The sequence below is a fragment of the Pleurodeles waltl genome, chromosome 3_1, assembly GCF_031143425.1.
Source record: "Pleurodeles waltl isolate 20211129_DDA chromosome 3_1, aPleWal1.hap1.20221129, whole genome shotgun sequence".
Lineage (NCBI taxonomy): Eukaryota > Metazoa > Chordata > Amphibia > Caudata > Salamandridae > Pleurodeles > Pleurodeles waltl.
The window spans coordinates 155,664,449-155,678,760 of NC_090440.1; the positions used below are offsets into that span (position 1 = coordinate 155,664,449).

The window sequence follows — 14,312 nt, forward strand, 5'->3', positions numbered from 1 at the left end:
ATTTTTAATGACATTATATACGTTTTCATGAGTGCTGTAGTATCTGGAGTAATTAACAGTGCATGGCGAGGGTTCGAGTTATAGTTACTTGAAATAACTCTAACTGGTGAATTTCTAAAGTTTTTTTTTTTGTACGAGTAAATTCAGATCATCCCTGTAACCTTTGTTTTTTCAGTGAATTTCTAGTTTTCTATTCTATTGCATAACTATAAAGTCCCTGTAACATTCCCCCCCCCACAGTAAATTTCTATTTTTTTTAACGCAAAGTTATTTTAATTACTATACATTACTCCAACCACTGCCGCACACGTCCTTTGGTTGAAGCAGAGTCCCAAGATGGCTGCCAACACTTTCTTGTTGAAGTGTTGGCAGTCAATCAGATATCAGCACGGGGACAGATGGATCTGCGTCCCTAGATATCTATATTTTTTGGCCTTCAATTTCTCCAAAACTGCTGAACAGATTTCTGCCAAAACACCAAAAGTGTAATCTGCAGAACAAGATCTAGCTTCCTGCCAAATTTGGTGTAATTCTGTTCAGTGGTTTGGGCTGTAGGTGTGTCTAAAGGTCCTATGGAAAAATTAATGGGGAAAACGTGTTTTGGGACCCCACCTTTTTCTTAGCACCAGCTTGTCGGATCACCCCAAAACTTTCAAGACAGCAGCTGAACTGACCAAAGTATAAGTTTTGAAAATGTTATAAAGATTTATCAAGTGGCACCAAAGTTATAGGCAAAACAAAAAATGCTCCGTCTATGGAAACTAGGTCCAAACTATACTACCTAGTGACGACCACCACTAGGTAATATATAATGCAAACACTGTAAATGAAAGTAAATGCCAGGTAAACTAAAGAGTGAAATACATTAGTCTGTCACAAGAGCTCTATTGGTTAATGCAGTCACTTAACATATGTGTGTCTAACTGGAGGGTCCCAGATGTGAATCTTGACTGGTGCACTGGGAAATAGACATATTTATAGAGCTATGGCGTCAGAGCCTGTGACAGAAAGCACTGTGAAAATGCAAGGTTTTCATTAAGGAAAGGAGTCACACACTTCAGGATGGCGATCTGCTACCCTTTGAAGAGCTGGTAGACCACTTTAACATACATAGGGGTCAGTTCCTAATATACCACATGCTGCCTCGTATCTTGTGCGCTAACTGGAATGCCGTGGCAGTAGAACCACTGACCAATGCTGTTGTACAGTACCTCCATGTCATGGCCAATAGATGGAGACTAATCATCTGATTGTGCACTCCAAAAGCTTTTGCCATTCAGGTCTATCTAGCCTTGTCTTCGGGAGAGATGGGAGATGGAACTTGGCCGGGCCTTTGCTCATAACGAGTAGGACAGGGTGCTGGCCTTTCCAGCCTCCGTTTCTGTGAAGGCAAGGTTTAAGATTATCCTCCTCTTTGGGTTGCACAGGGCGTATTTATCTCCTGCCAAGATGATCAAGATTTTTCCCTGGGTCAAAGCTGGCTGTCTTTATTGCCACTTCCCTGTTGTTGACCTGCACCACATGTTATGGCTGTATCCCTCTCTCTTACAGTACTAATCAGCGATCACTGCGCACCTTAAGACAAGTGAGTTGACTGCCCTACGATACTGGGAAGCTTGCACCCTGGGTTCCTACCCATGCATAAAGCAAAACAAAATCGTAATTGCCCTCCTCCTGTAATTGCGGCATGGCAACAATCATTGTCGGTTTGGGGGACAGCAGAGAGAACCATTCTGAGGACAGAAGAGGTCAGGGTCTTTGGAAACATCCCATCTCCATGTAATGGGACAACCTCCTTCTCAGCTTCCAGCGGTGGCCAAACACAACTCCCTTCCCTCCTTGAATCGTGCGTCTGCTACTCCTTGTGCTGTAGCAAGCTTGCATCACCAAGTGCCCCCTCAGCTTTACTCTAGTGTCCATACTCCTGTCTACACGGATCTGAAGTTCCGTCCTGGCTTGTGTTCGGTGACTGGCCCTTTCTCCCCTTGTTGCTATGTGCGATATTATACATGCACTTATTACTTAGCATTTATTGTCTGGCTACGACCTATGCTGTGGTGTTGCTCCATTACCTGCCTAGCTCTCTGGATGCATTTGTCTAGAACTGCTTGCTATTGTTACTATACTACAGCTGCTTCCCTGTTCTTTTTTTTCCCTAACTGCCACTTGCAAGGGGTGGGCAGGCAGTAGATATTCCTGTTATATGTTGTAGCCAATAATGCATTTTCTTTACTAATCCTTGTACCCAAGTTTGTTGATACACTGCCAATTATAGGTGCAAGTCATCATGTTGTAAACCTAGAGCGCAAAACTCAATAAAGATATTATTTTTAAAAAAAAGGAATTACTGTGTAAGATAGACTGCTGCATTTGAAAAATGTGTTGCACCCAGAGCAAGACAGGCTGAACCAAAATATGCAAAAAGATTGTGTCTTTCATAAGCTATATTTTTGCTGTCTCTCAACAGATAGCTCCAGGTATCTGTTGCAAAGAGCATTGTATACAGTATTCCAAACTCAACCGTTGCACATGATTGGGTGGCTTTCTTGTCAGTCTGTGTTCCTTTGTTTTTTATTGTTGGCTTTCCTCTCTGAGGTGGGTGGGTGGGTGGGTGGGTGTGTGTGTGTGTGTGTGTGTGTGTTATTTCTGGAGCATAGCTCTCATACTGTTTTCATTACTTGTGTTGTATCCCTTCGCTTCTGTTGCAGCTTTCCAACTATTTGTGTTTTAGAACTTCGTCGTAGGAGTTCATTACTGTCACTGTTCTCACTCTCCTCTTCATTTTTATACTGGTTCTTTGATCTGTCCTCTCTGCAATCAGCTTGCATTTAGCAAAAACAGCGTTTTACAGTCAATCATCGTTAATTTGCTTAAATTTCAAAATACCACTTGTTTTCTGGCTTCTTTTTAATGTATGATGAGACAATTCCTGTGTGCTTAGCTGCTGACTTTTTATTTTGTTATGGTGCATTGCATTTATGTGTGCTCAGAGCAGCCTGTATTATCCTGACACAAATTTGGAAAAAACTTTGAGTAAGGCATTGTTGCGTGCCTGAAGGCTTTGCTACAATGTTTCTAGGCATATGCACGTTTCAGGTTTAATGAAACTATTACTTCCCACTTGAAGGGAAATATATCTGTGTATACTAGTGTCCCTTTGCTTTTTTACGTCTCGTGGTAATGGCCTGTTTTTTGTTTTCTAAATATCACTTTATTTTTTTTTTATTTTTTTTTCTTCTCCATTTTAATGTAACGAGCAAAATCATGAAAGCAGTTGTGTACTTGTGAGCTGACTTATTTATTTTGTAGCGCTTTGCAATTATGTGTGCTAAGAGCTAAATTTTTTATTTTTCGCATGTGAATCTGAAAACCATAGATAGTCTTGAAATGCCCGGAGCAGCTCTGATAAAATGTTTTTTCACTTGCTTGCTAAAAGGTGTTCTATTTAATGTGAAGTAGGTGAAGGTAGTTTTAGAAGGGTATCTTTACAAAATTGCTCATCTGTCTGGCTGCAGACGTTTTGTCGTTTAATGTAAAAGTCAACTGACCTGCTCATTATAGAGTACCGAAGTCATCAGCACTACAAACGGGCGCTTTCGTCAATAATACTATTCTAAATGAGCTTTCTCCTACTTCACACTATATCAGGGGTGTGGAATTTATTAAAATATCTACTTGTCCAGGGGACAGGTTGCTTCTCAAATCTACTTGTCCTGTAAAAAGATCTACTTGTCCCTTTAGTGCCATGTAGTGTGGCGACAAATTATGGCAGCAATTAATAGCCTCTCTGATTATGCCAGGGCTACTACCATAGTAGGGCTTGAATACTTGGAGTTTCAATCCCTACTGTAGCAATTTCCTTATTTTGCCACCTTTCTGCAGATCTGCATACTGGGGCTGGAGGAAGCAGTAAGCAATAGTTTCAGGGCTGGAATGCCTTTGAGTCTGCAAACCTACTAACCTGCATGTTTTAAAGATTTTTACCAGCTTCTCTCTAATATTTTTCCATAATAAGAAAGGTTGGACATTTACTCCTGACAATGGCAGAATTAGAACTTCTTCCAGGGTTGGGAAGAAAGTGGCTGGAGGGAAAATGAACTTGCAAATGCTCAATAGATTTTCACATGAGCAAATCTACACATCGTATTTACCCATGCTAAAATACAGTTCACAAATATTTTAAAGGGGTACGACATATACCATGGGTGCACTTTTGTGACTTTCTTTAAGAATTTGGGGCCACATGTAGGTAGGTTCAGATTTGTGACGTGCAAATTGCGAGTCGCAAATCCAAATGTAGGATGGTGTCCTTGACACCATCTGTGATTCGCAAGGGCTTTGCAAATGCCCATCTCATGAATAATCATGAGGTGGGTCGCAATTTGCGACCCCCCTCGCGAATGGTGGCCTGCTGGAGACAGCAGGCCACCATGTCTGTGACTGCTTTTCAATAAAGCAGTTTTTTTTGTTTGTTTTTGTAATGCAGCCCGTTTTTCTTAAAGGAAAACGAGATGCATAACAAAAACGAAAAAAGAAACGTTTTCGTTTCATTTTTTCCGCAGGACCAGGACCACTGCCTGCTCTGAAAAAATGTTTACAGTGACATTCACAATGGGGAAGGGGTCCCATGGGGATCCCTTCCCTTTTGCGAAAGTGTTAGCACCCATTTGAAATGGGTGCAAACTGCGATTGGTTTGCGCCCGCGTTCGCGGTCACAAAACAATCCTACATTGCACTGCGAGTTGCAATTAGGAAGGGAACACCCCTTACTAATTGCGAGTCGCAAACCCGTTTTGTGATTCGGTAACCAGGTTACTGAATTGCAAAACTGGGTTTGTGCATCGCAATGTGCTTTTTGCATGTCGCAAACAGCGAAAGTCGCTGTTTGCGACATGCAAAAAGCTACCTACATGTGGGTCTTGGTCCCTAATTAGGTCTGGTGTTAACAAAGACATTTTGTTTTTATTAAACTTCTATTTCTCTCTCTTTCGGCTGGCTTTACTGTGAGTGATCGCATTCTGCTCTTCCACAAGGAGCATATTGCCACACAAAGTAGTTTTGTTCAGTGTCAGGAACTACAGTGGCAATCGGTGACGTAACGAAACTGGAGGGTGCCCCTTTGCAAAGAACATGGAGGAGCCCCCTCTCCAGACTCACCCAGGGCAGGTGATGTGCTGGAGGGGCCCCCTGGAGGGCGGCTGCGGGGCTTTGTTATGCCGCTGGTGGCAACGTGTGCTTTAAGAGTTCAAAAACTTTTTGGGGGGGTTTTGCCAATGTTTGTTACAATGTTGAGGGCCTGGTAGCTCCCACAACAATAAAGTGTTACAAAAGCCATGTCAAAACAAGACACGCATTGATGAAACTAAAAGACTTATAAAAATATGTTGGATCAGTTGGCTTTGTCAGTGTTTGTTTATTTTCATGCTTCCCATAATCGTGTTGAAAATGGTTACACTGATTTTCCATTAGAAATATTTTTGGGAAATACTAGCATGCATCAACACATTTTACTAAATGACACTTCATTTGCATATTATCAGAGAGCATTCTGGGAGCATTATACTTAGCCTAAACTTTTCAAACATGTGTGTACACGTTTTTTTTTTTTTTTTGTACTGGAACCAACGTCAGTAGTGAAGTGTGACCTTAAAACATTTATTTACAGCACTCACCCTAATAATGAAGGCTTTCAAATAATGAACCATAAATACAAGTTCGAACAGCATTATCTTTTGGAAACACATTACCTCAACTGCAGAGAATGCCTCTCTCTGTAAACAGGCAGCCAAAGGGTTTGTGCTGCAGGGGGTTGGGCCTACTTGTCCCAAGGACAAAGTAAACATAAAAACTTGTTGCCCTTGACCCCAAACAAGATGTCCCGGGCGTCGGGCGATAGGAATTCCACATCCCTGCTATATGAAACATCTTTTGGAAAGCAAGGGAAATGTGCTGTGCTATTTGCTATGTTTTCAAAATGGTGTCAGACAGTACTGCAATCTTTAAGCCTGAACTCCCATAAATACAGTGTACCGGAACAAAATAGTCAGCAGAGAAACATCATGGCTGCATGCCTGATTTTACTTTTCATGCATTAAATGGGAGTTTTAAAAATAGGAATGTTTTATAAATAAAGCAAGCTGTTGGTACGAGATGTGGAAAAGCAAAACAAAAATGTATGCATAGACTTTTTTTTCCTAGTGATACTTGGGGGAAGGGGGTTCCACATGCGTTGGATTTTTAACCCTCTGATGCAAGGACTCAGTTCAACTTTCATACATTGAATCAGAAAGCCAGTTAAACTGCAGCTCTAACATGAGGCACGGTGAGCAATCCTTTGCAGGCAGTGCTTCCTGGTTACTATCAGTCTGGATAGATGAGTTAAGAGACAGTGGTAATTCAAACAATCTTTTGTCAATAAGCATTCATTTGACTCAATCTAGCTCTGTTCTCCACCGCAAAGAAATAGACCATGTCAGCAACTTGGGATTGTCTCCCTTCCTTGCCATCATCACTGGTTTATAATAGGCTTGCTATACAAACTTAGTGCCAAACAAGTAAAACTGGAATCTACACAGTGTCCGCACTGATCTATGGACATGGTGCTGAGGTCTGTTCCCAACCCTATGGCTTCTATTATCTAAGCATGTTGCCTTTGTTTGTAAAAACTGAATTTATTGTAGTACTGGTGTAAACTGGAAATGGGCAATGCTACTCCTGTATCCAAAGCCATTAAATGTTAAGCATCCCACTGCTGCCACCAATTATCAGAACTCACTTCAGAGGGCCACGGAGCAAACAGGAGGTACCGGTCCTAGCCGTAAAACCTGGCCTACTATGGGTCAAGAGCATCTGGACCAAGAACCCCTTTGGCACTTGACTCTCAGTAGTAGCTTCGAAGTGAGAGGTAGATACAGGATGCTGAACACAAGCTAACATTTCAAAATACGCACAGCAGCAACAATAATTGATTGTTCAGACAAATACTTGCTTTTTTGAAAAAGTATTTATTTTACAGCCACCACCGCAAAGGGAAATATGATGTTGAGAAACAAATTCCAAAGCCCCCTGAGGTCAGCACTCTAGTGCTTCTTAGACGATTCCCTGAGTCTCACTCTTTCCTACTTTAGCAGTAGTGGTTTTCCCCATTCTCTATTGTTGAGATTCAGGTGAAGCCCCACTAGTCTGTGTCTTAGGAGTCCCACTACGACTCTTAAAAAATCAAGTGTTCCAGTGCTGAAGGACTATCTGTTAAGCAAGTTCCCCAGGGCTGACTGGCCCGAAATCAGTCTCAACAGCACCTGCAGTAATGGAATAAATGGAGTCCCTGAGCGTGCCTCCACGTGAGCTGGAGCTGCAGCGGCTGTGTCCAGTAGGTGATTTGTATGCCATCTAGATAGGCTGGGCACAGGGGACCTCATGTTTCTCACAAGCAGTCATGCAGCTGCAGCAACCGGAGGTTCTTTGTGGCTTTTCCAAGCTGGGTAAGGTCTTTGGTCCTTCCCATGTTTGGTGGGGGTTTGGGGGATGAAGTGTGATAGTCCTGATGCTGATCCGCTGTCACAGTGCAGGTCCTTAGTGGTCACCACAGCTGCCTTTGTCCTCCTGTGACCACCCGACCACGTCACAGTTCTTGCTTGGTCCCAGTGGTCCACTCTGCCATACAGGGTGGCCGTCTGTCCACTGCACAAGGCTCTGACCCGTTCGGCACAGCAAATTCCACCAGGTCTTGGCAAGCAGTCAGGTGCTGGTGCTCCAAGGTAGGCGGTCTTGGATTCCCTGGGCCATATCCCCTCACCCAGCTGGGAGACTAGTGCGCCTTGGCCCCCAGTCCTGATCACAGACAGAAGTCTTGTAGAACATCTACTTCTCGCACAGCCTGACTGGGTACTTGAAAGATGACAATTTTTGGGGTCTCTAGCTCTCCTTCTTATAGTCCATTTCCAGTGAACAAATGTGATTTAGGGACTTAGGGGGTTATTACAACTTTGGAGGAGGTGTTAATCCGTCCTAAAAGTGACGGTAAAGTGACGGATATACCACCAGCCGTATTACGAGTCCATTATATCCTATGAAACTCGTAATACGGCTGGTGGTATATCCGTCACTTTACCATTATTTTTGGGACGGATTAACACCTCCTCCAAAGTTGTAATAACCCCCTTAGTCTTTGAAGTTTATGTTGGGGTTCTGCTTCCTTTTGAAGTGCCCACTCCTCTGTCCTCTCTTCCTCCAGAAAGCAGCCTGTTACAGTACGAGCGGCTCCAAAACTGCCTCACAACACAGGCCATTTGCGTTTCTAGAAGTTCACACCTGGATGTCAGCCACAATGATGTGTATCAAAAGTTTAGCTCAGGGCCTCATCCCTAATCTTTATGATTCTCTTAGCAAGACCCATATATTTCTTGAGATGTGCCCACACCCAACCCTCGTGACCTCTCTCTGAATGAAAGAGCTCCCTTTGAAGTTCAATGGGGGAGCCTGGCTCTCGCTCCCTCCTGTGTCCACCCTGCTTACAAGAATGCAGCAATACACATCTGTCTGGGGACTTCCTCTAACTCCTGTTACACCATGCAACCCTGGGTCTCCCAAAAAGGGACCCAGAGTCAACAATGTATTGCACCACTGGCAGGCACACATTCACCCAGCACATGCATATAACATACACAAACCGCGCAGCACTACATCCTTCATGTATTGTACCACTCACAGGCACACATACACTAGGCACATGTACATGCACTGCGCAGCATTACATCCTTCATGTACTTTGCCACTCATAGGCACATATACACCCAGCACAGGCATATAACATAAATGCACTGCACAGTAATGCATTATCCCTGTATTTCACCATTCACATGCACACATACACCCAGCACATGTTCATCACATATGCACTGTGCAGCCTTACACACCAAACAGATGTAGGCCAATGGGGAGTTAAGCACACATCAGTGGAACTTTAAATGAGTGAGGCTGCAGGCCTCATTCCAGTGACAAAGGTTAAAAGGACCTGTTCATCCCTGCTACCCCTGCAGATCACTACACCGTAAGCTGTCATCCCTGTGCTCGCACTGCTTAACTGCTGATAAAAGCAGTAGCCTTTCACCACTATGACAGCAGCATTTTGGATGTCCCTCCCGGTCCAACAAGACCCCAGTCCATGAGAAAGGCCTGTGTCATGGTGCACCCGCATGATCTATGTTTGCATATGAAAACAAAAAAGGGCATTAGGGATCCAAACATTAGTACAGTCTGAGCACTCAGGGCAGGTGTGCACATACATTGCCATGCAGAAGACTTTTCCATCCCAAAAAATAACACTCTCAAAGATTGCACTAAAACATGGTGACCTGTAATTTACATGTTTATTTTAAAATCCCCAGTTCAGTGCATAAACATGAATGGTAACCACATAGAATGCAAAAATAAAAGTAGTGAAGCATGTAATGGTCAATGAAAATAAGATGAACGTTTCTAGCATTGTAGCAAGTTTTGGACATCCAAACATCCTAAACCTTTTTCTAAGCGCTGTGCTAAATCTTAGCTAAAGTGTTACACAACAAACCTGCCTTTCTAATTCCTTAGGATGGATTGCACATCATACCTTTTGAGTAGCTGGCATAAGCTATTATTTATTAGAGTTTTGCTGAGGAAACAAAATATGTTCTCTTGGTAAAGGACACCGGCGTAGCTTCTGAAATCATCTCTCTGACTGAGAGTAGCTGGCTGGGCAATCTGGTGTGACCTCTGGTGATAGTTCTAGCACGAAGACCTCTCCCAATCAGTAGTTAAATATTGGGGGTTTACTTACTGTTTGACCACTGATTTTATCTCCTGTTTTGAAAATGAAACAGAATTGGAAAACACCAAAATCACTTGCAAACTAAACTAACATGGTTCACATTATGTCCTCACCACCTTTGCCGACTCAGTGCCTTCTCTCCACCAATGTCAGCACCGCTCTGCCGCCCGCAACAGGACCGGCAGACAGCGAGCCCAGACAAGCATAACATAGACCTGGCAAGACCTGGTAGGTCTAACAACCCCCGCAGCTACCTGTCTCACGGCCAATTCAAGCTTAATCCAAGCTCAATCAAGCACTCTTTCCACAACTCCACTCTGCTGCCTAGTGCTCTATTCACCTGCCGAAGGTGGACTCAAAAGTGGATATTAGCCATCCTCCTGCTTGTCTCCACTATCCAGAACGTGCATTTGGTTGGAACTTAGATTTCTGCACTCAGCCTTGTCCACCGCAGTTCAGCCAGTATCCCAACTCTCCAGCTTATCCCATTAACTCAGCGTATTCAAGCATCTAGCACTTAGCATCAATTTCGCCTCTAGTCTTAAGTTTAGAATCTTGGACCCCGCCTACGGAAGAAGTAAAAGGTACTGACGTGGGCTGCAGTGACCGGGCAAGGCCTCAGAAGGCAGAGGCTATCGTCAGATGGTGCAGAGGCAGCCAGTGTTAGACCAGTGCAGCTTGTACCTCTCCAGACATACCCGCTTTCATCTGCCCATGTATCAATCAGCCCAAGGACTAGTCTGGGAAAGCACCGGGGAGCAGTGCACAATGTTAAATCATGATACAGGCATAAATTGCGGTCTGGAAGAATGAGGCCCCCTGACGACTCGAGCAAAAAAGAAAGCCACTCCAATCCGCACTGTAGCACACAGCAATCCTGTCGCCTAGCCCTGGCCCAGGACAATCCCTGAGCACCACAGGGATCACCAGCACACCCACTCGGAGTAGTTAGGTCACCCTCTCTACTCAAAGTCTTGCGACTGACGAGAACCAGCATAAGTCACAGCAAATTCTTCATTCCGAAGGACCAAGCAGCAGCAATCTTTTCCACATACTCCAGCATTCTGGGGCCACTGCGCACCCCCCCCTCCCACTTTCTCCTCAGAGTCAAATGTTGTCAATCAAGTAGCCTCATACGGTCTCCCACAAGTCATCCCAGACCATCTGGACCCACAACCAGAACTAAATGTTTTAACAAAAGCCACTGAGGAGCTCTGTGACCCCAAAATGCCGGCCTACATCAAAGTCACTAACCAGAAGAATGCAAAACTTTTTTATCAAACTCCTTTGAACTATGGGAGTACATCTTTAAGCGCTGGGAAATCTTGCAAAATTAGCTTTCAGTGATGCCTAATGGCCAAAAATATTGAAATACCTGCTTAAAATATACTGCAGATCCAGATTCAAGTATATTCAATTTATTATAGTAAATAGAGGATATTTGACACCCCAAAATATTGGCGGGATCTGTGCAGGTGTAGACTTGAGATGCCCTGACTTACAGCACATGCTGTGGTCCTTTTCACTTCTGTTGGTCCAGAGTGTTGGAAGTATTGTCTCTTGCAACAGGTCAGGTACTCCTTAATTCTCTGGAATCATCCATACTTGGTATCTTCCCTCGTCCAAAAAAAAATGAAGAATCCTTTAGATTCCTTGACTTGGCAATGCTCCTTGCTCGACATAATACAGCCATAAGTTGGCAAAACACATTTCCTTCTACAATAGAGAACCAGAGAAGAGCCCTACTGCCGTGGCTGGAATCTGAAAGTACTCACCTTCATAGGGAGGACGGGGATTGTTTAGGAAATCATTGTAATTGGTTGTTAAGCTTACAAATCCGTCTCCAACTCATACATATTTTCTGTCCAGGATTGAAATGTTGGGATTCTGCTTGTTTTCCAGTGACGCAAAATGTCCAATTTAGCAATTCTAACTGCCGTACCCATACATAAGGTTTAATTTCAATGTTTATACGTGTTTATAGTCTAACATTTACACAATATATATAATAATGAAAATGTACTATTCGTTTCCTTTACACATAGGCAAAACCGATTGGCCTTGTTAATGCTTGTTTAACAATTAGCAATCACACTGTGCCTAGTGTAAACTTTTTTTTTTTTTAAATATAGGTTTCCTTACTCACTCCAGAATAGGAACTCCTTTTTATTTTACAAAAAAAACACAAACAAAAAACGAAGCCATTAATTAAACAGTATTATGTTTCCCAAACAGCCTTTATATTTGTTGGTTAATTAATTGCACACATTTACTTTTCTTTCGTATAGCGGGCATTCTCGAGAGAATTGTTGTTTCTTGGTAGCTGTCTGGCCATCCTCTTAATTGATTGTACGGGAGATTTCCCCCCCCCCCCGCCCCCCGTTTTAGCCTGAAGAAACTAATGGTCGACATCTACTGTTAAGGAACGGTTATTGATTAACGAAACTTATGAGGACATTTTTTGGTAAAATTAGAAAAGCTGGGGAACGCAGTTTCCAAAGCAATAGATTCTACCTTCTTAGACCTCTGCTTGATGGTGTGTGCAGGTGTACCAGTGAGTTATCGCTGGTGTACATAGCGACATATAAAAAACAGATAAGACCGAAGTGGTGCTCTAAGAAGGAGCTTCGGCTGCAAAGAGATATATGCCTTTGATCTGACACCGAACAAATTAGCTCCTAATGGTTGGTATTAACGTTAATGTTTTGTGTGTCAACAGGTGTACACTACAGTAGGGGAATTACACACCATTACTGCTGCCTTTCTGCTAGGAAACCCTATTAAAGAGGCCAGCTACATCAAACTGCACCACCTTTACCCACTCTACAGCCATTGACGCCAAACTGCAGCTTTGATTCTGGTAGGTATAACAGCAGGCAAGATTGGATTGGGAAACGGGGTACTAGTGGGCCTATTAGTGGCGTGGTCCAGGTGTGCTGTGTGATTGGAAGAACGAGTTGAGTACCATGGCTATCATGGCAGATTTTCTCCTGCTTCGAAGTGGCCAAGTGAAACTATGAAACATAGGAAAGGTACAGAGGTGATATTGGGACCTACTTGCTATTGCCAACCTGAGTTTAGAGCTGGAAGTGTAAACAAAACAAATGTTTAAGTGGAAAACTTGCGGCTTGCCCCAAAATTAATTTCCCTTGCTCCTTGTTAAACTGCTACTGTCCTTGCAATTTGTTATTTTTGCGCTGTACTTTGATAATGCTTGCGTACTCTGTTGGCTAATGGGAAAGTGTCTCTTTTTTTTTTTCTTTTTTCCAATGTAATGAAGAATATTTTCTGAAGAGACGGGTTATTCTAGGTATCACATTTTAAAGGAGGGGAATTATGTCTAAATCCTATTGTGCTCCGATTTCTATGTCCAAAGTTTCAAACACAGTCTCTTAAAATAATTGTAAATGCAGAGTGAGAATATTATGTTAAATGTATGTTCTAATGCTTTTCTTTGGTGGGGGAACGAGTAATACATATTGGATCTGTAGGTCTGTGCAGGAACTTTTACTATGATTCATTTATAATCCTAGGTGTGGGGTATGTTATGTCTAGGCTGCCACAGAAGAAGCTGTATTGAAACATACTTGACAAACGCCATAACCGCCCATCAAGAGATTAACATTCCGTCTTATGGTAAGAAGATAGACTTTCTGGTAAACCTTTGCATATGCTTGCTTTGGGAGTGGATACAGAGGCAAGGCTTGTTCCTGCATATTTCTTATGTAGACCACCAATCGCGGGTGCACATTTGGTAATAATATAATGCGTTTTAATGTTTTGTATGATGACTGTTTGTTAGAAAATTGGTTATTCTTGTGGCTTGCATTCCATTAAAGCATTAATAGCGTTTGAGAAGACTTGTCCATTTTATTTTTAAATGACTTGCACCATGTGTTCAAATTGAGTAGTGGCTGATGGCAACCTTAATATTCTACTCTTTCGTCTGAAATTAATAAAAGAAAATCTATAGTGTAGCATGTCATGCATCTTCCAGCTGCGCCCACAAAGGTGGTACTCCTATCTTTGTATTTTTTAGATAAATCTCATACACTTTTTCATTTTCGGACCACACGTGTTCACCTTACAATTTCCTTTAAAATATGAACACCATGACACCGTTTTAACAAATATTGTGAAGTTGAATAGATTTTAGGTGGTCCTATCAATTAGTTACTCTTTTAAATAGTAAATTACAAGTTTTTGTTGAATATGGAATTTTACAGTCTATTTTCTGAACAAAAAAATGGCAGTTTGAAAATGTGACACATGGAGATGTGCTGGTGAATTACAATGCACCTATAGTTTGTACTTGTCATAGAATTGGCAAGTGGACTATTCCTGTTTTTTTTAATGGCTACAGTAAAAATTACAAATTTGACAGAGAATATGTGTTGATCTGCTTTTTCTTCGAAGTGTGTGGTATGATGAGGATCGCAAATCAACATAAGACCTTGTTGAGGTGCCCATAATATAACTGACAAGAATGGTTCCAAGATTGAATTTG

General features: G+C 42.5%; 1 protein-coding gene across 2 annotated transcripts in view; it reads left to right on the forward strand.

Moving 5' to 3' along the window:
* The window catches only part of SCAPER (S-phase cyclin A associated protein in the ER), a 2,262,878-nt gene that overhangs the window by 1,771 nt on the left and 2,246,795 nt on the right, over nt 1-14,312 (forward strand). For both annotated transcript variants that reach the window (XM_069222023.1, XM_069222024.1), the window contains exons 2-3: nt 12,525-12,665; nt 13,339-13,441. In XM_069222023.1, the coding sequence (XP_069078124.1) occupies nt 13,439-13,441 (3 nt within the window). In that variant the 5' untranslated portion in view covers nt 12,525-12,665; nt 13,339-13,438. The remainder of the gene's footprint in view (nt 1-12,524; nt 12,666-13,338; nt 13,442-14,312) is intronic.